At 44.8% G+C, this 24556-nt stretch overlaps 1 protein-coding gene across 3 annotated transcripts in view; it reads left to right on the top strand.

Annotated features, from left to right (window-relative positions):
• lpgat1 (lysophosphatidylglycerol acyltransferase 1) overlaps positions 1–24556 on the top strand; it is a 151485-nt gene that overhangs the window by 12545 nt on the left and 114384 nt on the right. For all 3 annotated transcript variants that reach the window (XM_070889519.1, XM_070889518.1, XM_070889520.1), the window contains one exon: positions 23339–23457. In XM_070889519.1, the coding sequence (XP_070745620.1) occupies positions 23339–23457 (119 nt within the window). The remainder of the gene's footprint in view (positions 1–23338; positions 23458–24556) is intronic.

Raw genomic sequence — 24556 nt, 5'->3', positions numbered from 1 at the left:
CAGAAACATAGAAACATAGAAAATAGGTGCAGGAGTAGGCCATTCGGCCCTTCTAGCCTGCACCGCCATTCAATGAGTTCATGGCTGAACATTCAACTTCAGTACCCCATTCCTGCTTTCTCGCCATACCCCTTGATCCCCCTAGCAGTAAGGACCTCATCTAACTCCTTTTTGAATATATTTAGTGAATTGGCCTCAACAACTTTCTGTGGTAGAGAATTCCACAGGTTCACCACTCTCTGGGTGAAGAAGTTCCTCCGCATCTCGGTCCTAAATGGCTTACCCCTTATCCTTAGACTGTGACCCCTGGTTCTGGACTTCCCCAACATTGGGAACATTCTTCCTGCATCTAACCTGTCTAACCCCGTCAGAATTTTATATGTTTCTATGAGGTCCCCTCTCATTCTTCTGAACTCCAGTGAATACAAGCCCAGTTGATCCAGTCTTTCTTGATAGGTCAGTCCCGCCATCCCGGGAATCAGTCTGGTGAACCTTCGCTGCACTCCCTCAATAGCAAGAATGTCCTTCCTCAGGTTAGGAGACCAAAACTGTACACAATACTCCAGGTGTGGCCTCACCAATGCCCTGTACAACTGTAGCAACACCTCCCTGCCCCTGTACTCAAATCCCCTTGCTATGAAGGCCAACATGCCATTTGCTTTCTTAACCGCCTGCTGCACCTGCATGCCAACCTTCAATGACTGATGTACCATGACACCCAGGTCTCTTTGCACCTCCCCTTTTCCTAATCTGTCACCATTCAGATAATAGTCTGTCTCTCTGTTTTTACCACCAAAGTGGATAACCTCACATTTATCCACATTATACTTCATCTGCCATGCATTTGCCCACTCACCTAACCTATCCAAGTCGCTCTGCAGCCTCACAGCATCCTCCTCGCAGCTCACACTGCCACCCAACTTAGTGTCATCCGCAAATTTGGAGATACTACATTTAATCCCCTCATCTAAATCATTAATGTACAGTGTAAACGGCTGGGGCCCCAGCACAGAACCTTGCGGTACCCCACTAGTCACTGCCTGCCATTCTGAAAAGTACCCATTTACTCCTACTCTTTGCTTCCTGTCTGACAACCAGTTCTCAATCCATGTCAGTACACTACCCCCAATCCCATGTGCTCTAACTTTGCACATCAATCTCTTGTGTGGGACCTTGTCGAACGCCTTCTGAAAGTCCAAATATACCACATCAACTGGTTCTCCCTTATCCACTCTACTGGAAACATCCTCAAAAAATTCCAGAAGATTTGTCAAGCATGATTTCCCTTTCACAAATCCATGCTGACTTGGACCTATCATGTCACCTCTTTCCAAATGCACTGCTATGACATCCTTAATAATTGATTCCATCATTTTACCCACTACCGATGTCAGGCTGACCGGTCTATAATTCCCTGTTTTCTCTCCCTCCTTTTTTAAAAAGTGGGGTTACATTGGCTACCCTCCACTCCATAGGAACTGATCCAGAGTCAATGGAATGTTGGAAAATGACTGTCAACGCATCCACTATTTCCAAGGCCACCTCCTTAAGTACTCTGGGATGCAGTCCATCAGGCCCTCATCGGCTGCAAAATTGGGGTACTGCCCCCGAGAGGAAGTGGAGCGCAATGTGGGGCGCTCCACTTCCTCCCGGGGGTGGGACTGACTGCAGCGGGGCACTGCCGGTTTAGAGCCTCCGCTAACTCCCGTGCAATTTTGCGGGAGCTGGTAGCGCCCTCCCCCTCTTTCCCCCCCTCCTTTGTTGAGGGTTGGCACAGGAGAAACACCGTTGTTATTTTTGACATTGGAAGTATTTTTGACATTTGTAGTAGATTAGTAAAGTTCATAATTGCTATAAATATACTTTTTATACTGGGTAATGTTACCTGACTAATTGATTACAGTGGCACAGCAGCCAACGTTATGTGATAGATCCAAACTGTACCTCAGTAAACCTCATTTATTCCTTTGTTAAAAGCCATCATGAATGCAGCATCCCAGGATCTATCAAAACCAATCAACATTGTGTAAAGCGACTTGTAGGGTCTAAACGTGATGGCCAACAGTTAAGTATGATCTGCCTTCTGGACCGCCACCAATCCAAGAGAGCAGAAATTGCCATATAAACACCTGTACTAGTATAATGGAGTAAGTGAGAAAAATTGGAATTGTCAGAGTGGAAAACGTACGCACCCGAACTGTAAACTCAACGCCCTTGTGCCCCTGCCACAGTAAGCAAAAAACAAGGGTGCCAGAAATACCTCACATAAACATTGTAGTACTCTGAACACTTACCCATGCAGAACATAAGAAATAGGAACAAAAGTAGGCCATATGGCCCCTTGAGCCAGCTCCGCCATTTAATGCGATCATGGCCGATCCGATCATGGACTCAGATCCACTTCCCTGCCCAATCCCCATAACCCCTATTCTCTTATTGGTTAAGAAACTTGTCTATCTCTGTCTTACATTTATTCATTGACCCAGCTTTCATAGCTCTCTGAGGCAGTGAATTCCACAGATTTACAGCCCTCAGAGAAGAAATTCCTCCTCATCTCAGTTTTAAATGGGCGGCCCCTTATTCTAAGATTATGCCCCCTAGTTCTAGTCTCCCCTATCATTGGAAACATTCTCTTTGCATCCACCTTGTCAAGCCCCCTCATAATCTTATAAGTTTCGATAAGATCACCTCTCATTCTTCTGAATTCCACGAGTAGAGGCTCAACCTTTCCTCATAAGTAAACCCCCTCATCTCTGGAATCAACCTAGTGAACCTTCTCTGAACTGCCTCCAAAACAAGTATATCCTTTATTAAATATGGAAATCAAAACTGTACGCAGTATTCCAGGTGTGGCCTCGCCATCATCATCATCATCATAGACAGTCCCTCGGAATCGAGGAAGACTTGCTTCCACTCTTAAAATGAGTCCTTAGGTGGCTGAACAGTCCAATACGAGAACCACAGTCCCTGTCACAGGTGGGACAGATAGTCGTTGAGGGAAAGGATGGATGGGACAGGTTTGCCGCACGCTCTTTCTGCTGCCTGCGCTTGATTTCTGCATGCTCTCGGAGATGAGACTAGAGGTGCTCAGCGCCCTCCCGGATGCACTTCCTCCACTGAGGACGGTCTTTGGCCAGGGACTCCCAGGTGTCAGTGGGGATATTGCACTTTTTCAGGGAGGCTTTGAGGGTGTCCCTGTAACATTTCCTCTGCCCACCTTTGGCTCATTTGCCGTGAAGGAGTTCTGAGTAGAGTGCTTGCTTTGGGAGTCTCGTGTCTGGCATGCGAACGATGTGGCCTGCCCAGCGGAGCTGATCAAGTATGGTCAGTGCTTCAATGCTGGGGATGTTGGTCTGGTCGAGGGTGCTAATGTTGGTGCGTCTGTCCTTCCAGGGGATTTGTAGGATCTTGCGGAGGCATCATTGGTGGTATTTCTCCAACGACTTGAATCTACTGTACATGCTCCATGTCTCTGAGCCATAGGGGAGGGCGGGTATTACTATACCCTGCAGACCATGAGCTTGGTGGCAGATTTGAGGGCCTAGTTTTCGAAAGCTGCACTGGCGCACTTGAGGTGGTGTTGAATCTCGTCGTCAATGTCTGCTCTTGTTGATAAGAGGCTCCCGAGGTATGGGAAATGGTCCACGTTGTCCAGGACCATGCCGTGGATCTTGATGACTGGGGGGGCAGTGCTGTGCGGCGAAGACAGGCAAGTGGAGGACCTTTGTCTTACGGATGTTTAGCGTAAGGCCCGTGCTTTCGTATGCCTCAGCAAATACATCAACAATACCCTCACCAGTAAACTGTATAACTGCAACAAGACTTCCCTGCTTTTATACTCCATCCCCTTTGCAATAAAGGCCAAGATTCCATTGGCCTTCCTGATCACTTGCTGTAGCTGCATACTAACCTTTTGTGTTTCATGCACCAGGACCCCTAGGTCCCGCTGTACTGCAGCATTTTGCAATTTTTCTCCATTTAAATAATAACTTGCTCTTTGATTTTTTTTCTGCCAAAGTGCATAGCCTCACCCTTTCCAACATTATACTCCATCTGGCAAATTTTTGTTCACTCACTTAGCCTGTCTGTCCTTTTGCAGGTTTTTTGTGTCCTCACACATTGCTTTTTCTCCCATCTTTGTATCGTCAGCAAACTTGGTTACGTTACATTCGGTCCCTTCATCCAAGTTCATATAGATTGTAGATAGTTGGGGTCCCAGCTCTGATCCCTGCGGTACCCGACTAGTTACTGATTGCCAACCCAGGAATGAACCATTTATCCTGACTCTCTGCTTTCTGTTTTCTGTTTTCTGTTTGTTAACCAATCCTTTATCCATGCTAATATATTACCCCCAACCCTGTGAACTTTTACCTTGTGCAATAACCTTTTATGTGATACCTTGTCAAATGCCTTCTGGAATTTCAAATACACCACATCCACTGGTTCCCCTTTATCCGCCCTGTTTGTACATCCTCAAAAACTTCCAGCAAATTTGTCAAACATGACTTCCCCTTCATAAATCCATGCTGACTCTGCCTGACTGAATTTTGCTTTTCCAAATGTCCTGCTACTACTTCTTTAATAATGGACTCCAACATTTTCCCAACCACAGATGTTAGGCTAACTGGCCTATAGTTTCCTGCTTTTTGTCTGCCTCCTTTTTTAAATAGGGGTGTTATATTTGTAGTTTTCCAATCTGCAGGAACCTCCCCAGAATCCAGGGAATTTTAGTAAATTACAACCAATATCCACTATCCTTGCCACTACTTCTCAAGACCCTAAGATGCAAGTCATCAGGTCCAGGGGATTTATCCACCTTTAGTCCTGTTATCTTACTGAGAACAAAAATCACTAAACCGAAATCCGGCTACCAACCCACCTCCTCGCAACAGAAATTCATCCCAGTTCCCTTTCACTCACTGAAGGCAAACTAGGCTCATGCGCCCCCACCCCGCCTCTATCCCCACTAAGGACAAATTAAACCTCCCTTCCAAACCCGAGGACAAATTAGGCCTTCCCCGCCGCCCCACTGAGCACGAATTGGACCGTCCCCCACTAAGTGGAAGCTTGGTTTCCCCATAATCTTCTAAATGGTCTCCTTACCTAAGGAAGGATATACTTGTCATTGAGGGCATGCAACGAAGGTTCACCAGACTGATTCCTGGTATGGTGGGGAGGGGGGTTGTCCTCTGAGGAGAGAAGACTATATTCTCTTGAGTTTGGAAGAATGAGAGGTGATCTCATTGAAACATACAACATTCATATCGGGCTTGACAGGGTAGATGCAGGGAGGATGTTTCCCCTGGCTGAGGAGTCTTGAACCAGGGGTTGCAGTCTCAGAATAAGGGGTCGGCCATTTAGGACTGAGATGAGGAGAAACTTCTTCACTCGGAGGATGGTGAATCTCTGGAATTCTCTACCCCAGAGGGCTGTGGAGGCTCAGTCGTTGAGTATATTCAAGACAGAGATCGCTAGATTTTTCGATATTAAGGGAATCAAAGGATATGGGGATAGAGCAGGAAATTGGAGTTGAGGTAGAAGATCAGCCATGGTCTCATTGAACGGTGGAGCAATCTCGAGGGGCCGAATGGCCGACTCCTGCTCCTAATTCATGTGTTCTAAATATTCCAGAATGTACAGCAGTTGAGTGTGTGAATATTTTGAGAAATACAGCAGTGGAAGAAAATGAAACCTTGTTTTAACATGATCATTTAATACTCAAGTATTTTGTCATTTAATGTTTCTTCTTCAGAATCTTTGTCTCGGAGATGCTTTTATAAGGCCACCCTGTTCTTGCACTGATTATGGACTCCTAAATGAACTTGGCTGCCAATAAAAATGGATATGGCCTGTGTATTTTTGTTTTAACCCAGGAAACATATCCACTGCAGGAAGAACAAATCTGACACTTTTTCTTGGGTGATAGAGAAGAAATTGTTTGCCGCTAAGTTGCAAATTTTATGGCTGCATCATGGAAACAGGGAATGTTGCTGCTTTTGTCTTTCCTGCATGGTATTCTTGTATTGGAAATGTAGATGGAACTCCTCCAATGGATTTAAAAAAAACACTCATTTAGTACTTAGCCCCACAGACCAATCTGTGCTGGTCAATTCCAAGGTTGTGTTGAGTTCGCTGATCTTAGCTGGGCTGCAGTAGAAGCATCATAGTAGGCCTCAGTACCCGAGACTAGGTGGAAAGTGCAAATATGAATGTTGGGATACTAGGACCAGACTTGATCGTGATATGTCCCAATAGTTTGCTAGCATTCACTGTGCTCGCGAGAAGAAGGATCACATCAGTAAGGTAGAGAAAGAAAGGAGCGTCTTTATATAGGGCTCTGTTGCATCGCTCCAAAGCATATGTGTTCCACATACAGTCAATTACTTTTATGTGCAGCGACTGTTGTCATATAGGCAAACTCTGTAGCATTTTTCACACAGCAAAGCCGCACTAATAGCATTCAGATGGATGATCTTTATTATGGTTGAGGGAGGAATGTTGGCCAGGACACCAGGATAATTCCCTCCTGCTCTTCAAATAGTGCCATGGGCTATCTAGCTGAACAGGTAGAAGGTCTCATTAAATGGATACCACCTACAGCAACTACTGAACTGGAATGTCAACCTAGATTATCTTTTCAAGTACAACAGTGAGGCTTAAATCTACAATCTTCTAGCTCAAAGACTGGTAAATACATCAGCTTAGCTCAAAGTGCAACTGATACCTGTGGTGGGACTGTACCCCAGCAATTGTTAATGCCTTCAGGGAACAAAGGAAAGATGTTGTTAGACAGCTTTCACTATAGTTACACAAAGATCCTGGTTCCTAAATCACATTTGTTTTGTTCTAATTTGTCTTGTGCATCATGTGTGGTTTTACTGTGTAAATTCTTGACACTTTGTGAACCTTTCTTACTTAATTATTTCTCCAGCTGGCATCTCAGACCAGCAATATTCTGTTGTCACCAGGATTTCAGTAAAGCCATGTGTTAGGTGTCATGCTCACCGTATGAGTACTTTAACTGCCAAAAGCACACAGCAGTACAATTATACACTTTTGTCCCTCTATAAACTTTTTTTGTCAGGAGAGAGTATTTTGATTTCTCATTCCTACAGGCTTGCCAGTGGTAGTGGTGAGGCAAATTGAGGTAATAAATTGAGTACTGCACACAAAGCATCATGGATTAAGTGCAAATTTTGTGGTAGTGTATTGATACCAGTAAACTAAATATCTGTACATCTATTAGCAAGACTGCATTGCTGTTATCCGCCAACTCCAGAGCAGCATTGAGGGTCACAATAAAGAAATCGCAAGGTGGTACAAATGAACATAAGAAAAAAGAGCAGGAGTAGGCCACCTGGCCCCTCGAGCCTGCTCTGCCATTTAATAAGATCACGGCTGATCTGATCATGGACTCGGCTCCACTTCCCTGCCCGCTCTCCATAACCCTTTATTTCCTTATCGCTCAAAATTCTGTCTGTCTCCGGCTTAAAATATATTCAAAGACCCAGCCTCCACAGCTCTCTGGCAGAGAATTCCATCGATTTACAACCCTCAGAGAAGAAATTCCTCCTCATCTCCGTTTTAAATGGACGTCCCCTAGTTTTAGTTTTCCCTATGAGTGGAAATATCCTCACTGCATCCACCTTGTTGAGCCCCCTCATTATTTTATATGTTTCGATAAGATCACCTATCATTCTTCTGAACTCCGAGTATAGGCTCAACCTATCTTCATAAGTCAACCCCCTCATCTCCAGAATCAAACTAAACAGCCTCCAATGCAAGTATATCCTTCCTTAAATACGGAGACCAAAACTGTGCACAGTACTCTAGGTGTGGCCTCACCAATACCCTGTACAGTTGTAGCAGGACTTCTCTGCTTTTATACTCTATCCCCCTTGCAATAAAGACCAACATTCCATTTGCCTTCCTGATTATTTGTTGTACCTGCTTACTCACTTTTTGTGTTTCATGCACAAGGACCCCCAGGTCTCTCTGTACTGCAGCACTTCGCAATTTTTCTCCATTTAAATTATAATTTGCTTTTCTATTTTTGCTGCCAAAGTGGATAACCTCACATTTTCCCGCATTATGCACCATCTGCCAAATTTTTGCTCACTCACTTAGCCTATCTATATCCCTTTGCAGATTTTTTGTGTCCTCCTCACAATTTGCTTTCCCACCCATCTTTGTATCATCAGCAAACTTGGCTACATTACACTCGGTCCCTTCATCCAAGTCATTAATATAGATTGTAAATAGTTGAGGCCACAGCACTGATCCGTGTGGCACCCCACTAGTTACTGTTTGCCAACCAGAAAATGCCCCATTTATCCTGACTTTCTGTTTTCTGTTAGTTAGCCGATCCTCTATCCATGCTAATATATTATCCCCAACCCCGTGAACTTTTATCTTGTGCAGTAATCTTTTATGTGGCACCTTATCGAATGCCTTCTGGAAATCCAAATACACCACATCCACTGGTTTCCCCCTTATCCACCCTGCTCATTACATCGTCAAAGAACTCCAGCAAATTTGTCAAATATGATTTCCCTTTCTGACTGCTTGATTGAATTATGTTTTTCCAAATGTCCCGCTACTGCTTCCTTAATAATGGACTCCAGCATTTTCCCAACTACAGATGTTAGGCTAACTGGTCTATAGCTTCCTGCTTTTTGTCTGCTTCCTTTTTTAAATAGGAGCGTCACATTTGCAGCTTTCCAATCCACTGGGACCGCCTCAGAATTCAGGGAATTTTGGGAGATTACAACCAATGCATTCACTATCTCTGCAGCCACTTCTTCTAAGACCCTAGGATGCAAGCCATCAGGTCCCGTGGACTTGTCCGCTTTTAGTCTCATTATTTTAGAAACATAAAAACATAGAAAATAGGTGCAGGAGTAGGCCCTTCGGCCCTTCGAGCCTGCACCACCATTCAATGAGTTCATGGCTGAACATGCAACTTCAGTACCCCATTCCTGCTTTCTCGGCATACCCCTTGATCCTCCTGGTTCTGGACTTCCCCAGCATTGGGAACATTCTTCCTGCATTTAACTTGTCTAAACCCGTCAGAATTTTAAACGTTTCTATGAGATCCCCTCTCATTCTTCTGAACTCCAGTGAATACAAGCCCAGTTGATCCAGTCTTTCTTGATATGTCAGTCCCGCCATCCCGGGAATCAGTCTGATGAACCTTCACTGCACTCCCTCAATAGCAAGAATGTCCTTCCTCAAGTTTGGAGACCAAAACTGGACACAATACTCCAGGTGTGGCCTCACCAAGGCCCTGTACAACTGTAGTAACGCCTCCCTGCCCCTGTACTCAAATCTCCTCGCTATGAAGGCCAACATGCCATTTGCTTTCTTAACCGCCTGCTGTACCTGCATGCCAATCTTCAATGACTGATGTACCATGACACCCAGGTCTCATTGTACCTCCCCTTTTCCTAATCTGTCACCATTCAGATAATAGTCTGTCTCTCTGTTTTTACCACCAAAGTGGATAACCTCACATTTATCCACATTATACTTCATCTGCCATGCATTTGCCCACTCACCTAACCTATCCAAGTCACTCTGCAGCCTCATAACATCCTTCTCGCAGCTCACACTGCCACCCAACTTAGTGTCATCCGCAAATTTGGAGATACTACATTTAATCCCTTGTCTAAATCATTAATGTACAGTGTAAACGGCTGGGGCCCCAGCACAAAACCTTGCGGTACCCCACTAGTCACTGCCTGCCATTCTGAAAAGTACCCATTTACTCCTACTCTTTGCTCCCTGTCTGACAACCAGTTCTCAATCCACATCAGCACACTACCCCCAATCCCATGTGCTTTAACTTTGCACATTAATCTCTTGTGTGGGACCTTGTCGAAAGCATTCTGAAAATCCAAATACACCACATCAACTGGTTCTCCCTTGTCCACTCTACTGGAAACATCCTCAAAAAATTCCAGATTTGTCCAGCATGATTTCCCTTTCACAAATCCATGCTGACTTGGACCTATCATGTTACCTCTTTCCAAATGCGCTGCTATGACATCCTTAATAATTGATTCCATCATTTTACCCACTACCGATGTCAGGCTGACCGGTCTATGATTCCCTGTTTTCTCTTCCTCCCTTTTTTAAAAAATGGGGTTATATTGACTACCCTCCACTTCATAGGAACTGATCCAGAGTCTATGGAATGTTGGAAAATGACTGTAAATGCATCTGCTATTTCCAAGGCCACCTCCTTAAGTACTCTGGGATGCAGACCATCAGGCCCTGGGGATTTATCGGCCTTCAATCCCATCAATTTCCCCAACACAATTTCCCGGCTAATAAGGATTTCCCTCAGTTCCTCCTCCTTACTAGACCCTCTGACCCCTTTTATATCCGGAAGGTTGTTTGTGTCCTCCTTAATGAATACCGAACCAAAGTCCTTGTTCAATTGGTCTGCCATTTCTTTGTTCCCTGTTATGACTTCCCCTGATTCTGCCTGCAGGGGACCTACTTTTGTCTTTACTTTTTCTCTTTACATATCTATAGAAGCTTTTGCAGTCCATTTTAATGTTCCCTGCAAGCTTCCTCTCGTACTCTATTTTCCCTGCCCTAATCAAACCCTTTGCCCTCCTCTGCCGAGTTCTAAATTTCTCCCAGTCCCCGGGTTCGCTGCTATTTCTGGCCAATTTGTATGTCACTTCCTTGGCTTTAATACTATCCCTGATTTCCCTTGATAGCCACAGTTGAGCCACCTTCCCTTTTTTATTTTTACGCTAGACAGGGATGTACAATTGTTGTAGTTCATCCATGCAGTCTCTAAATGTCTGCCATTGTCCATCCACAGTCAACCCCTTAAGTATCATTTGCCAATCTATCCTAGCTAATTCACGCCTCATACCTTCAAAGTTACCCTTCTTTAAATTCTGGACCATGGTCTCTGAATTAACTGTTTCATTCTCCATCCTAATGTAGAATTCCACCATATTATGGTCACTCTTCCCCAAGGGGCCTTGCACAACGAGATTGCTAATTAATCCTCTCTCATTGCACAACACCCAATCTAAGATGGCCTCCCCCTAGTTGGTTCCTCGACATATTGGTCTAGAAAACTATCCCTTATGCACTCCAGAAAATCCTCCTCCACCATATTGCTTCCAGTTTGGTTAGCCCAATCTATATGCATATTACCGAGTACTACTACTTTAGTGATAGTGATTTGTATTAAGTTCCTCCCTCCCTATAGCCCCTTGATTATCCACTATTGGGATTTTTTTTAGTGTCTTCTACCATGAAGACCGGTACAAAATATTTGTTCAACGTCTCTGCCACGTCTCTGTTCTCCATTATTCATTCCCCAGTCTCATCCTCTAGGGGACGAACATTTACTTTAGCCACTCTTTTCCTTTTTATGTACCTGGAGAAACTCTTACTATCTGTTTTTATATTCCGTGCTAGTTTGCTTTCATCATCTATCTTCCCTCTCTTTATCATTTGTTTAGTCGTTCTTTGTTGGCTTTTAAAAGTTTCCCAATCCTCTGGCCTCCCACTAGTCTTGGCCACAGTGTATGCTCTTGCTTTCAATTTGATGCCATCCCTTATTTCCTTAGTTCGCCATGGATGGTTTCCTTTCTCTTAGTCTTTCCTTCTCAGTGGGATATATTTTTGATGCGAGTTATGAAATATCTCCTTAAATGAACCGTCTCATACTTTAATCTATTTTCCCAGTCCACTTTAGCCAACTCTGCCTTCAGCACAAAATATAAAAACAGATAGCAAGAGTTTCTACAGGTATATAGGGCCCAGGTTTCCACATGATTTGCGCCTGATTTTTAGGAGCAACTGGTGGAGAACGGACTATCTTAGAAATCGCAATTCTCCACATTTTTTTTCCTGCAGTTCTAGTCAGGTAGAACAGTTCTACTTTGGAACAGAATTTTTTCTTCAAAAGGGGGCGTGTCCGGCCACTGACGCCTGATTTCAAAGTTTCCACAGTGAAAACGTACTCCAAACTAAGTTAGAATGGAACAAGTGAAGATTTTTGTAGAACTGAAAAAACCTGTTCTTCACATTAAAAAATCAGGCGCAGGTTACAAATTAGGTGTCCAGAACGAGGAGATGGGGGGAGGGGGGGAGGGAAGTCATTAAATTCTACAATAAATCCTTATTTATACTTCTACAAATATTATACAAATAAATCCAACCTGAATAAACATTTATAAGCAAAGAAAAGATTAAATAAACCATCTTCCTACCTGTGTGAAGGCACGGAGAATGCTGCAGTCAGCCTGAGGCGCCCGTTCTTCCCACGGGGGGAGGGGGGGTAGGAGGCGCCCGTTCTTTTCCGCGGGAGGGGGGAGAGGAGGCGCCGTTCTTCCCGCGGGGGGGGAGGCGCCCATTCTTCCCGTGGGGGGGGGAGGAGGCGCCCGTTCTTCCCGCGGGGGGGGGGGGGGGGGGGGGGGGGGAGGGAGGCGCCCGTTCTTCCCGAGGGGGGGGGGGGGGGGAGGCGCCCGTTCTTCCCGCGGGGGGGGGGGGGGAGGGAGGCGCCCGTTCTTCCTGTGGGGGGGGGGGGGGGAGGCGCCCGTTCTTCCCGAGGGGGGGGGGGGAGGCGCCCGTTCTTCCTGTGGGGGGGGGGGAGAGGGAAGAGGAGGAGGCGCCCGTTCTTTCCGCCGCCGGGGAGGGGAGGAGGAGGCGCCCGTTCTTCCCGCGGGAGGGGGGGGAGAGGGAAGAGGAGGAGGCGCCCGTTCTTTCCGCCGCCGGGGAGGGGAGGAGGAGGCGCCCGTTCAAAAATGGCCGAGTGCCAATGTTTTTTTCACACTGCGCGAACGCTCCAACGCGCACGCGCAGCGTTGCCAGCAGGAAAAAAACTAATTTAAGTAGTACCCGCCCCCTCCCACTTACAAAATCGGTGCGAGTGTAGGCTCTGCCCCCCTGGGCGCCGCGCCAGGCAGACAAGGAGCTGCAGGGCTCCAGAATTGCGATTTTTTTTTTTTTTTTTTTTCCCCCCCCCCCCCCCTCCGTTTTAGGCGCGAAAAACGGGCGCCCGTTTTTTTATCGTGTGGAAACTTGGGCCCATTAAAAGGAAAAGAGTGGCTAAAGTAAATGTTAGTCTCTTTAGAGGACGCGACTGGGGAATTAGTGATGGGGAACATGGAGATGGCAGAAACCCTGAACAAATATTTTGTATCCGTCTTTACGGTAGAGGACACTAAAAATCCTGATTTTATTTACCCTATGCAAATTTGCATGTGGCTCAGGTAGTAATCCAGAGATTATTACCTTTTTTGGTTCTGCTTTTTAATTTGGCCCCTAGCTGCTCATAATCCCTCAGCAGACCTCATTGTTTGTCCTACCTATGTCGTTGGTACACATGTGGACACGACAACTCCCTCCCAATTTCCTCTCCACCCCTGAGGGGATGTCCTTAACCCTGGCACTGGGCAGGCAACACAGCCTTCGGGACTCACGTTCTCAGCTGCAGAGAACCTTATCTATCACCCTAATGATACTGTCCCCTCCCACTACAATGTTTCTTTTTACTCCCCCCACTTGAATGGCTCCCTGTACCATGGTGCTGTGGTCAGTTTGCTCATCTTTCTTGCAGTCCCTGCTCTCGTCCACACCGGGAGTAAGAGCCTCGAACCTGTTGGACAAGGGCAAGGGCCGAGGCTCCTCCATCACTACCTCCTGAGTCCCCATACCTGCCTCGCTTGTAGTAACATTATCCTGTTGTTGACCACGGACCAAATTTGAATGAATTAATCTAAGGGTTGTGACTGCCTCCTGGAACACAGCTTCCAGATAACTCTTCCCCCTCCCTGATGTGTCGCAGTGTCTGCAGTTTGGAATTCCAGCTCATCAACATGGAGCTGAAATTCCTCGAGCTACAGACACTTGCTGCAGATGTGGTCGCTGTGGACCTGAATGGGGTCAACCAGCTCCCACATGCAACAGCAGAAACACATTGCTTGTCCTGACATCTCTAATGCATTTAGTTAATTAAGTTTTCAAGTTTTGTTTTTAGTCCCAACTCTTAATTCAAACCAGTGCCCCAGAAAAGAGAGAAAAATTCACCAATCAATCACTTCCTCTCTTTCCTGTGAGGTCACACTTGATTTTGATTCTTTCTGTCTTCAGGTCAGTTGGTGTTTGGGCCGCTCCTCTCGCGCTGCTTGGTGGAGTGCCGTTCAGGTCTGGTCTCGCGCTGGGCTCCCCCTCTCGCACTGCTTCGTGGACTGGCACTTCCTGCCTCCAAATTGAAGAGAAAGTGTGGAGATGAGGGGCATTACATTAAATCAGAGTAGATAATGAAATTTAGTTCTGTGGAGCATGTTGCTGCAGAACACTGGCATGAAACCTAGTTAGTCCTACTCAGAATGTTGTGAAAAGGAAGGAGCATTGGAAACACTTTGAGTATTGCAGTAGTGTATTAAGTATATATATTTTTTTTAAAAGTGTTTTACCTTCAGGAGTAAAAACATTGTCCTTTTTTAAGGAGCTCTCCTTAAATTCTCAAATACAAGTTTCTTCATTCTGGTGGTGCTGTATTCTTGGTATAATTTCCTCTATGATCAGTGGATCCAATCTCCCTTAATTAAATCTTTTTTTTTTAAATACAACCTATAGTAGTAACCTGACAGCTTGGAACAATGAGATTGGCTTCAAAGAAAACGACTTTAATGTTAGATTGCTTCTATTAGGTTGTGTTTTGCATGTCACTTTTTTTCCATATTTTAATTAAAAAGTTGTGATATATCTATGTAATTGCAGGACGCCCTCATCTGTATTTTTCCTGGGTCTAGCCAGAGAGCTACAACAGCTCTCATGGAAAACTGTACACTTTGCCTCTGATGCGGATTGACTCTCTAATCTTGCCATAGTCCCCAGCTTGGGTTACATGTTTTTGTTTCTCCAACGTCTACTTGATAAACATTCCAGCACTGGCCACTGGCCATAATTTGAGATGTGCCATGGCAGGCCTTTCAAGAATTGCAGTTAGGAGCTGAACTATACAGCAATGCAAACACAGATGAAGCATTTGTGATGGATGCTACAGAGCTGGCTTGCTACAGGGATATTTTGCAGTTTCTAATTGTTTAAAATAAATAAATAAATAAATAAAAACACAATGCCATATTTCGGGTGTGAATAAAGTATTTGTGCGGAATGCATTACAGGTCAGTTGGAGTAACCTGATATATCAAGATTCCTTGTATTAGCAGTTTCAGCCAACTCCTTGATACAAATTGTCATGTTGCTATTATAGAGCTCCGTTAAAGTGAAACTCTCAATCTTATCAAAATAATCTTTGATTGCCATTCGAGTTGGGAGATTGGATGATAGATTGGGTTGGCGTTTTGACCTTTCATCAGGAACCTGGCTTCAAATCATAGATTGGTGACCTGAATGTTCTGATCCTCTGATTGTTAAGGGTATTCCATGGAATGAGTTTGAGACAGTTCCTGGGTCAGTTCTTTGAGTGTTGGGCTGTACCACAAAATTAACCATAAATTGGCAATTTCCCACGGTTCAAGCTTCAAAAATTGCTTGCATGCACAATGGAGGGAGGGAAAAGAGGGAAGTTGCATTGATGCAATGGAGTGCTGTATACAGTATCTGATTTGTGTTATATGTCACTTGGGAATGTGTGGTGACTTTGAATGCTAATAAATTTACATAATAATTACTGGCAGCTTGCAGGATTTTGAGCATTGAGTTACAAGCAAGTTCAAACAGCCTTAAAGGAACACGATTCTCATGGAAAAGTGCAACAAATGTTTTGTTTAAAAGCATGAACCATGATGTAAATTGTGTTTTGTATATGTTTCCATTTGCACATGTAAATGTTGTACAGATCTTCTCACTCCCTTGTGGGGGGTGGGGGGGTGGGGGGGAGGAGCCGGGGAGGAAGGAAGGAGAAGATTTGCCACTTCTACATGATATTGTGCCCCCTTTTATGGGTTAGTTTCTTGTTACCTTTTTAGTTAGAAGGTTTGATTAAGAGACAAGAGCCTATGCATACTTTCTAAAAATATGCTAGGAGTATCAATGGGTAAAGCTGTGATTTAAGATTATAAGAAACCTTGATGCATTTTCTTATCTCTTCAGATTAGATCTAGCCTTGTTACAAAGTATAGATTGGCATTTTAACAAACGGATCTCTTGTCACTGTTTGAATAGTGAGATCCTGCTCCCTCACAAAACCTCCCCACCTGGTTATGCACGTACTTTCCATCACCTGCCCTGCTCAAACTGCTGTGATGGTGGTGTGGCCTTAAACACCAAGTCATACCTATTCCTTTTGCACCTTCTCCTTTGAGCATCTCGATTTGTTCCACCCCTCTTGCCTCTCCTTTAAAATCCTTGCAATGTTGTGAAATTTATACTTATGTTTAAACTTTCATTTTGGACATTAGAAATGTTAGTAACTGAGGTAAATGGTGGCTGAAAAAGAAATTTCAGAAAGCATTTTGGGGAGAACTGTGGGAACCCGGGGGGAGAGGAGAGGAGAGGAGAGGAGAGGAGGGGACTGGGGTGAGGGCAGGGGGATGCGGGGAGAAAGAGTGATGTGAATGTGGTTCTGGCCACGTCCATGGTAGGAATATGAAACTTTGGATCATATTACAATTTTTACACCAAGACCTCCCATATGTTGCAGCATGTGTTGCGACACTATCTTTCCTACCTGCTTTTCCTTCTTTTAATTTATAGCATGCATGGACTTTGTTTTGATCTTCTAGCTCACTTGTAATGCTTGGCTTTTTCTGGACCTTGAATCAGCTTTATATATTCTGTCTAACTAACTCTAAAGTATCTTTTTATTATAATACATTTGTTATGTCGCGCCCATTTCAGTGTTTCCTTTACTCATAACATTAATTTACTTGAAAAATATTTTTCAGTGTACTATTCTGTGAGGATCAGCAGATGACCTGCCAAGAAATGTGCAAGAGTGCTCCCCATGTTTCTTGCTTCTTTCTTCAAGTAAACACAAGGGGGGTGAAATTGGGTTCCTTTGCGCCTCCCATTAGCGCCTCTGGGGAGGGGGGGGGACGGGGGGGCGATAACGAGGCGCAAATAGCTTTGCGACTGGGCGCAGTGATATCAGCTACTCCCGCCATATTCGGCGTGAGTTTCGTGGTGACAGTACGGCATTGCACCCTGATCTCTTTCACCTGGAGATTTTGACATCATCGCCCTGGTAGCACCCCGGTCCCGTAATTGCGTTCTGCCCCCTGCAGCAGCGCCGGGCGAAAACACCGACAGCTGCAGGAGGTGTGCATCGTGCGTCCGGCCGCTTCGGGGGCAATGCTTGAAGGCGAGGTGACCGAGGTAAGTTTATTTATTTTTTAAATCTTACCTTCTCTCTTGCAGCTTTTTTCGTCAGTTCCTGTCTGCAATCAATCAGCCCAGCACTCTGCTTGAGTGTCGAGCTGATCTCCACGGATCGCGGCTGCTGTCGTGGAGAAGCTAAGTTTATTTTTCTTTGCAGAGCCTGAAGCAATGGCCCTTCCCTTTAAGGGAGAGAAGGAGCCTTTTAACGCGGCAGCGCTGCACGGTCCAATGTGCATCGCTGCTGAACTCACCGGGCCCCCCCTGCTGCTGATTGTGCTCCAAGAAGGAAGTGGAGTACTTGATTTAGCGCTCCACTTGCTTCATGGAGCGTGAACGGCAAATTTTTTTAAAGTTTGAAATGATTAGCGCCTGGCACTAATTCTTTAAACTTTTAAAATTTAGTATCCCAAACGGGGCGTTGCCCAATTTCACCACTAAGGTCTTTGCTTCAAAGAGTAGGCTTTATCCTGGAGTATAGAATCAAAAGTTATAATCCTGTATCTAATTTAGAAGAAATTCATCATGCAATCTTATTCTGTGTTTAGCTCTGGCTCCCAGCACTTCCCACTGCTTGTTGTTTTCTGTGTAGCAGTGGAATTTCTGGAACGACAACACTTAGCATTTATATAGCACATTTAACATCCCAAGGTGCTTCACGAGCGTAATCAAACAAAAATTGACAGGAAGCAGAGATTAAACAAAGAAACATCATGTTCCACTGCATAGCAGGATGGTAGGACTGATTCGGAGGTCAGCAATGGTGTCTTTTTAATTCACTTGTTCTCACGTTGATGGTGGAAAACTCGGTTCAGATAATTTTCAGACATTCTTGATAAGGCCATAATAAGGCTTTATTCTGAAATATTCCTTTGTTTCACAATAGTTACTTACTGATGCTCTGACAAACCATGGCCTTCAACTTGGAGCATGTCAGTTATGTAGAAAAGTTTGGAGAATGTATTTTCTGTAATCTAGGGCTCAGTGTAACACAGCGCAATAATTATTTTGGATCTAATGGTGAATATTTTCTATATTTTGTTGGTTTTGAGTTTGATTTGGGAGGAAAAAGTAATACTTAAATTCTGGTAAAAAGCAGTTTATATTAGTGGTTGATGTGACCAACTGTATTATGCAGAGAACAAGTGCAATGTAAATGGGTCGTCTTCAACAACAACAACTTTTATTTATATAGCGCCTTTAAAATAGTAAAATGTCCCAAGGTGCTTCACAACAGTGTTATAAGACAAGCCGCTTGATCAAAGAGGTAGGTTTTGAGGACTGTTTTAAAGAAGGAAGAAGAGGTTAGGGAGGGAGTTCCAGAGCTAGGGCTCAGGCACGGCCACCATGGTTGAGCGATTATAATCAGGGATGCTCAAGAGGGCAGAATTAGAGGAGCACAGACTCATGGGATTGTAAGGCTGAAAGAGATTACAGAGATGGAGAGGGGCGATGCCATAGAGAGATTTGTAAACCAGGATGAGAATTTTGAAATCGAGGAGCCAATGTAGGTCAGTGAGCACAGGGGTGATAGGTGATCGGGACTTGGTGCGAGTTAGGACACAGGATGCCGAGTTTTGCATCACCTCTAGGTTACGTAGGGTAGAATGTGGGTGGCCAGCCAGGAGTGTGTTGGTGTAGTCAAGTCTAGAAGTAACAAAAGCTTGGATGAGGACTTCAGCAGCAGATGAGCTGAGGCAGGGACGGAGGCGGGCAATGTTAGAGATGGAAATAGGCGGTTTTAGTTATGCCGCGGATATGTGGCCGGATGCACATTTCAGAGTCAAATATGACACCTAGGTTGCGAACAGTCTGGATCAGCCTCAGATGGATGCTAGGGAGAGGGATGGAGTCGGTGGCTAGGGAACGCAGTTTGTGGCGGGGCCCAAAGTCGATGGCTTCGGTCTTCCCAATATTTAATTGGAGAACATTTCTGCTCATCCAGTATTGAGATGAGTAAAAAAGCAAATAGTGATGAGAGAAGCAAACCTCCAACTTGACAACACAGGGATTGCTCGGCCCACTCTCGAATTCCTGAAGCGATACTTGTTCAGGAACAAAATATACTTTCATTTGACTAATTTAAGCAGTTTGTTGAGGCATTTAACGGATTGCCAGTTGAATATTTTTTTCCAACACCTTCAAGGTCATTTTTGTCTTCACCACTTGGGCAGATCACTCACCCGTTGCAGAAATCATCTGATTTGCATCTCCACAGGAACGTGAATATTGAGCAGTTTCTATAATAGACGGGTGATCCGCCCTGACATTTACTGCCTAAATGGTGATGACAAAAATACCCCCAACCCATTTCCACTTCTTCCATCCAATTAATTCTCAATTATTACAAGAAAAATTGCATTTATAAAGCAGCTTTCATGACCTCGGGCCAATGAAGCACTTATGAATTGTAGTTACTGTTGTAATATAGGGAAACATTGCAGCCTGTATGCACACAGCAAGGTCCCACAAACAGCAATGAGATAGTGACCAGATAATCTCTTTTTAGTAATGTTGGTTGAGGGATAAATGTTGGCCAGGACACCCAGAAAATGTTCCTGCTCTTCAAATAGCAACTTAGGATCTTTTACATCCACCCGAGAGGGCAGAGAGGGCATCAGTTTAATGTCTCATCCAAAGGACTGTCTCCACCAATGCAGCATTCCGTCAATAGTACACTGAAGTGTTAACCTAGATTATGTGGAGTGGGGCTTGATCCTAATGCTGCCACTGAGCCATGGCTGATAAATTGTACTGCCCTTCAGTTGATCAACGAGTCTGGAGACAGATGTGAAAAGGAATCCTCGCCTCTGGACCAGATCCTCCGTGTTTTATAAAAGCAGTAAAGTTTTGTTTGGGTTGAAGTTCTTTATTATATTATGACCAATATTGAAGCCATCTTGATTATAGTGGAGTGGAATCCGCTTGTCATATGCAGCTCAGAAATTGGACTGACTTTGTGTGAAAGCACACGATGAACTTTAATGCCAGAGCAGCAGTAGAGATGCAGTAATTGCTCTCAACATTTCGAGACCAGGGAGCAAGGGTCAATCACTCCTGATGACCTATTGCAAGGTGCACATGTGGGCGTTGGTAAAGACGGGATCTGACCCTCGTGATGCTGCCCCACCACCCCCCAACCCGGTGCTGTAAAAACTCACTGTGTAGGTTGATAAGAATGGTGGAACCATTGGTCTGGCAGCACCCAAGAGTCTCTGCTCCAGCAAGAAACATTACGTTCAAGACTGGAGGAAATAATATTGGGTAGGGGAAGAGGAACTTAGTAAAACTAATGCAAAGAACAATGGTGGTTCAGTTAACAGAAAACTGAATTTCTAATTTTAGAACATGGAACTAGACCATTTTATGGTCAGTATCCTAGATGCTTGAATTTCATTTCAACTTGTTTGTTTTCTATGAGTTGTGGTTCTGCTTTCCTTCTGTCCCATGAAAACATTCTTCACATTTGTGTATTGTTACATGTTTCAAGTGTGTTTTCGAGCTGATGGTGATCTATAACACATCTGCTATAAGTACATGCTGCCCTTTGGCCAAATCATCCGAAAACACAGCAGCTTCTACATGTACGCTGACAACACCCAGCTCTACCTCACCACCACCTCTTTTGACCCCTCTGCTGTTTCTAAATTGTCACACTGCTTCTCCGACATCCAGTCCTGCATGAGCTAAAATTTCCTCCAACTAAATATTGGGAAAACCGAACCCATTGTCTTCAGTCTCCATCACAAACTTTGTTCCCTAGCCGCCGACTCCATCCCTCTCCATGGCAACTGTCTGATGCTGAACCAGACTGTTCACAACCTAGGTGTCATATTTGACCCCGAGATGAGTTTCCAGCCACATCTGCGCCATCATTAAGTCCACCTCTAACATCGCCTGACTCTGCCCCTGCCTCAGCTCATCTGCGGATGAAACTCTCATCCATGCCTCTGTTACCTCTAGATTTGACTATTCCAATACACTCCTGGCCAGGCTCTCGCTTTCTATAAAAGCAAAATACTGCGGATGCTGGAATCTGAAATAAAAACAGAGAATGCTGGAAATCACAGCAGGTCAGGCAGCATCTGTGGAGAGGAAAACAAAGTTAGCGTTTCGGGTTGACGACTTTTCGTCGGAACTGCCGAATGTTCGAAAAGAGCACATTCTTGAGCACTGATAGGGGGAGGGTAAGAAAGAACAAAAGGGAAGGCCTGGGATAGGGTGAAAGGCAGGAGAGATTAGAGACACAAAAGGGCTGAATTGAAATGATAATGACAGAAGTTAGAAAAAGGTTAATATGGATAGGGTGTGAATGGCGGAGTAGTGACCAGCTGCCGTTAGAGACAGAGAAGAAAGAAGAGAAATAAACATGAGATGAAGGGAGGGTGGGGGGTGCAGGGAAGGGCGGGAAGAGACGAGCAGCTCAGGGTCAAACTTACGGACTGAACGGAGATGTTCAGCAAAGTGGTCACCCAATCTACACTTGGTCTCTCCAATGTAGATGAGACCACATCGTGAGCAGTGAATACAGTATACTAAATTGAAAGAAGTACAAGTAAATCGCTGTTTCACTTGTATTTGGGGCCCTGTATAGTGGGAAGGGAGGAGGTAAAAGGGCAGGTGTTGCATCTCCTGCGCTTGCACGGGAAGGTGCTGTGGGAGGGGGTATTGGAGGTGACTGCGGAAAGGACCAGGACGCCACGGAGGAAACGGTCCCTTCGGAACACTCAGAGGGCAGGGGAAGATGTGATTGGTGGTGGGATCACGCTGGAGGTGGCGGAAATGGCAGAGGATGATCCGTTGAATGTGGAGGCTGGTGGGGTGAAAGATGAGGACAAGGGGAACCCTGTCGTGGTTCTGAGAGGGAGGGGAGGGGGTGAGAGTAGAGGTGCGGGAATTCGAACAGACACGGTCGAGGGGAATGCTCGGTTGAGAAAATAGGAAGACATGTCGAAGGCACTAGTGTGAAAGGTGGCATCATCCGAGCAGATGCGACGGAGACGAGAAACTGGGAGAATGGAATGGAGTCCTTGCAGGATGCGGGATGAGAGGAAGTGTAGTCCATGTAGCTGTGAGAATCTAGAGGTGACAAAGGCCTGAATGAGTGTTTCAGCAGCAGTTGAGCTGAGGCAGAGGCGGGCAATGTTATGGAGGTGGAAATAGGTGGTTTTAATTATGCCACAGATATGTGGCCGGATGCACATTTCAGGGTCAAATATGACACCTAGGCTGCAAACAGTCTGGATCAGTCTCAGATGGATGCTAAGGAGAGGGATAGAATCGATAGCTAGGGAACGCAGTTTGTGGCAGGGACCAAATTCGATGGCTTCGGTCTTCCCAATATGTAATTGGAGAAAATTTCTGCTCAGCCAGTACTGAGATGAGTAAATAGTGAATACTGGTCGAAAGCCTATCCCAGAAATGGAGACCAAGAAGTTGAGGAAGGGAAGAGTCTGATGAGGGAAGGGTGGAAATTGGATGCAAAGTGAATGAAATTTTCAAGTTCAGGGCGAGAGCAGGAAACGGCACTGATACAGTCATCAATGTACCGGAAAAAGAGGCGAGGGAGGGGACCTGATTAGGACTCAAACAAAGAATGTTCCACATATCCCACGAAAAGGCAGGCATAGCTAGGAGGTTCCCATAGCATGCAGGTTCCCATAGCAACACCTTTAATTTAGAGAAAATGAATGGCGTTAAAGGAGAGGTTAATGTGAGAACAAGTTCAGCGAGGAGGAGGGCGAGGGCGAGGAGGACCGGTTGGGCCTCTGCTCGAGGAAGAAGCGAAGCGCCCTCAGGCCATCCTGGTGGGAGATGGAAGTGTAGAGGGATTGGACTTCCATCGTGCAAAGGAGACGGTTAGGGCCAGGAAACTTTGATAATGCTCCTGTGAAGCACCATGGGACATTTTACCACATTAAAGGCGCTATACAAATACAAGTTGCTGCTATGGGTATGAAGGGAGTTGTTTTTACTATGAACTGGTATCTTGTGACAAATGTTTTTTCTTTCCTAGTGGTTGAATGGGGAGATGACGTGAATGCAATTACTGAAGATGAAACTATGGTCTTGGTGAATCATCAGGCAACAGGTGATGTCTGCACCCTCATGATGTGTCTCCAGGACAAAGGAACGGTAGGGTCTACAACCTTCTGGCAGTTTGTGTCGTCTTTGTGTTCCAAGTCTGAACCAGATGCGGTGGACGTTTCTTGCATATCGCTAGTGATTCTAGTTGACGAGGAATGAGTTAACATCTTCCGTGTCCTGCCAATATGGCTTCACTGCTTGCCAGAATATACTACTCGAGCTCCAGTATTGTATATGCTAGTTGAAGGGATATATACACATTCAATTTCTGTGTTGTCCTCTAACTAAGACATATGGAGAACACTAATTAAAGCATGCATCCTTGCATTTGGTGTGCGGTAGTGTTGCCGGCTTATTCTGAAGGGCAGAGGTTAAATTTTAAAATGGTTGTACTATCTTCTAAAAATATACAAGCAAATCTTTCTGCCAAGTGTGTAAATGACTTGCTCCATGAACTTATTTTCCTCATGGCTCACCAGTTGGCCCCCTCCTATATAAGTTTTTGAGCTAGACAACTTTGGTCTGTTGGTGATCCACACTTTGTCAAATAGAGTCTGCTAAGAGTAATGTACTTACAGTCTACAAGATGATATTCTCTGTGACTAAAGGATGAGCAATTCTGGAAACACACTGTGCCTTCTTAAAACCCATCTTTTTGGCCATGCTTTTGGTAATCTCTATGAATTCTCTCACCATTCCTTTTTATATTTTTCTCTGTAAAGCTCCTTAGCACCTTTTTCTACATTAAAGGCACAACACAAATACAATTTTTGTGGCTTTATGTTAAATTTTCTACTTTAAAGGACTGCTTTGTCTGTTTATCTCAAGATTTGGACTAATTCTTTACTTTGTCATTTAGTAACATTTATTTATAGGGTCACTGCTAGCTTAGTAAGTTTTACGCAGTGAGCTGCTGTGTTACAGGCCAGAAGGTCCCAGGCTCTTTATCCCTCAACGGGCTATCAGGTGAAAGATGTGCGCTTAACTTGCGTCTGTCTCGCCTCTGATCTATTTAGATACTTTGCTGTCATCAATGAATGTTAGAATGACTGTTTGAGGAGCTTGCAGTACTGATGGTTTCTTTTTCAAGTCAATGTCCATGGGATTTTTTTTAAAGCTACTAGACTTTTTCAATTTCAGTTGAAAT

This window comes from Pristiophorus japonicus, chromosome 9 (genome assembly GCF_044704955.1).
Source record: "Pristiophorus japonicus isolate sPriJap1 chromosome 9, sPriJap1.hap1, whole genome shotgun sequence".
Lineage (NCBI taxonomy): Eukaryota > Metazoa > Chordata > Chondrichthyes > Pristiophoridae > Pristiophorus > Pristiophorus japonicus.
This window is presented reverse-complemented; position numbering and strand designations above follow the sequence as displayed.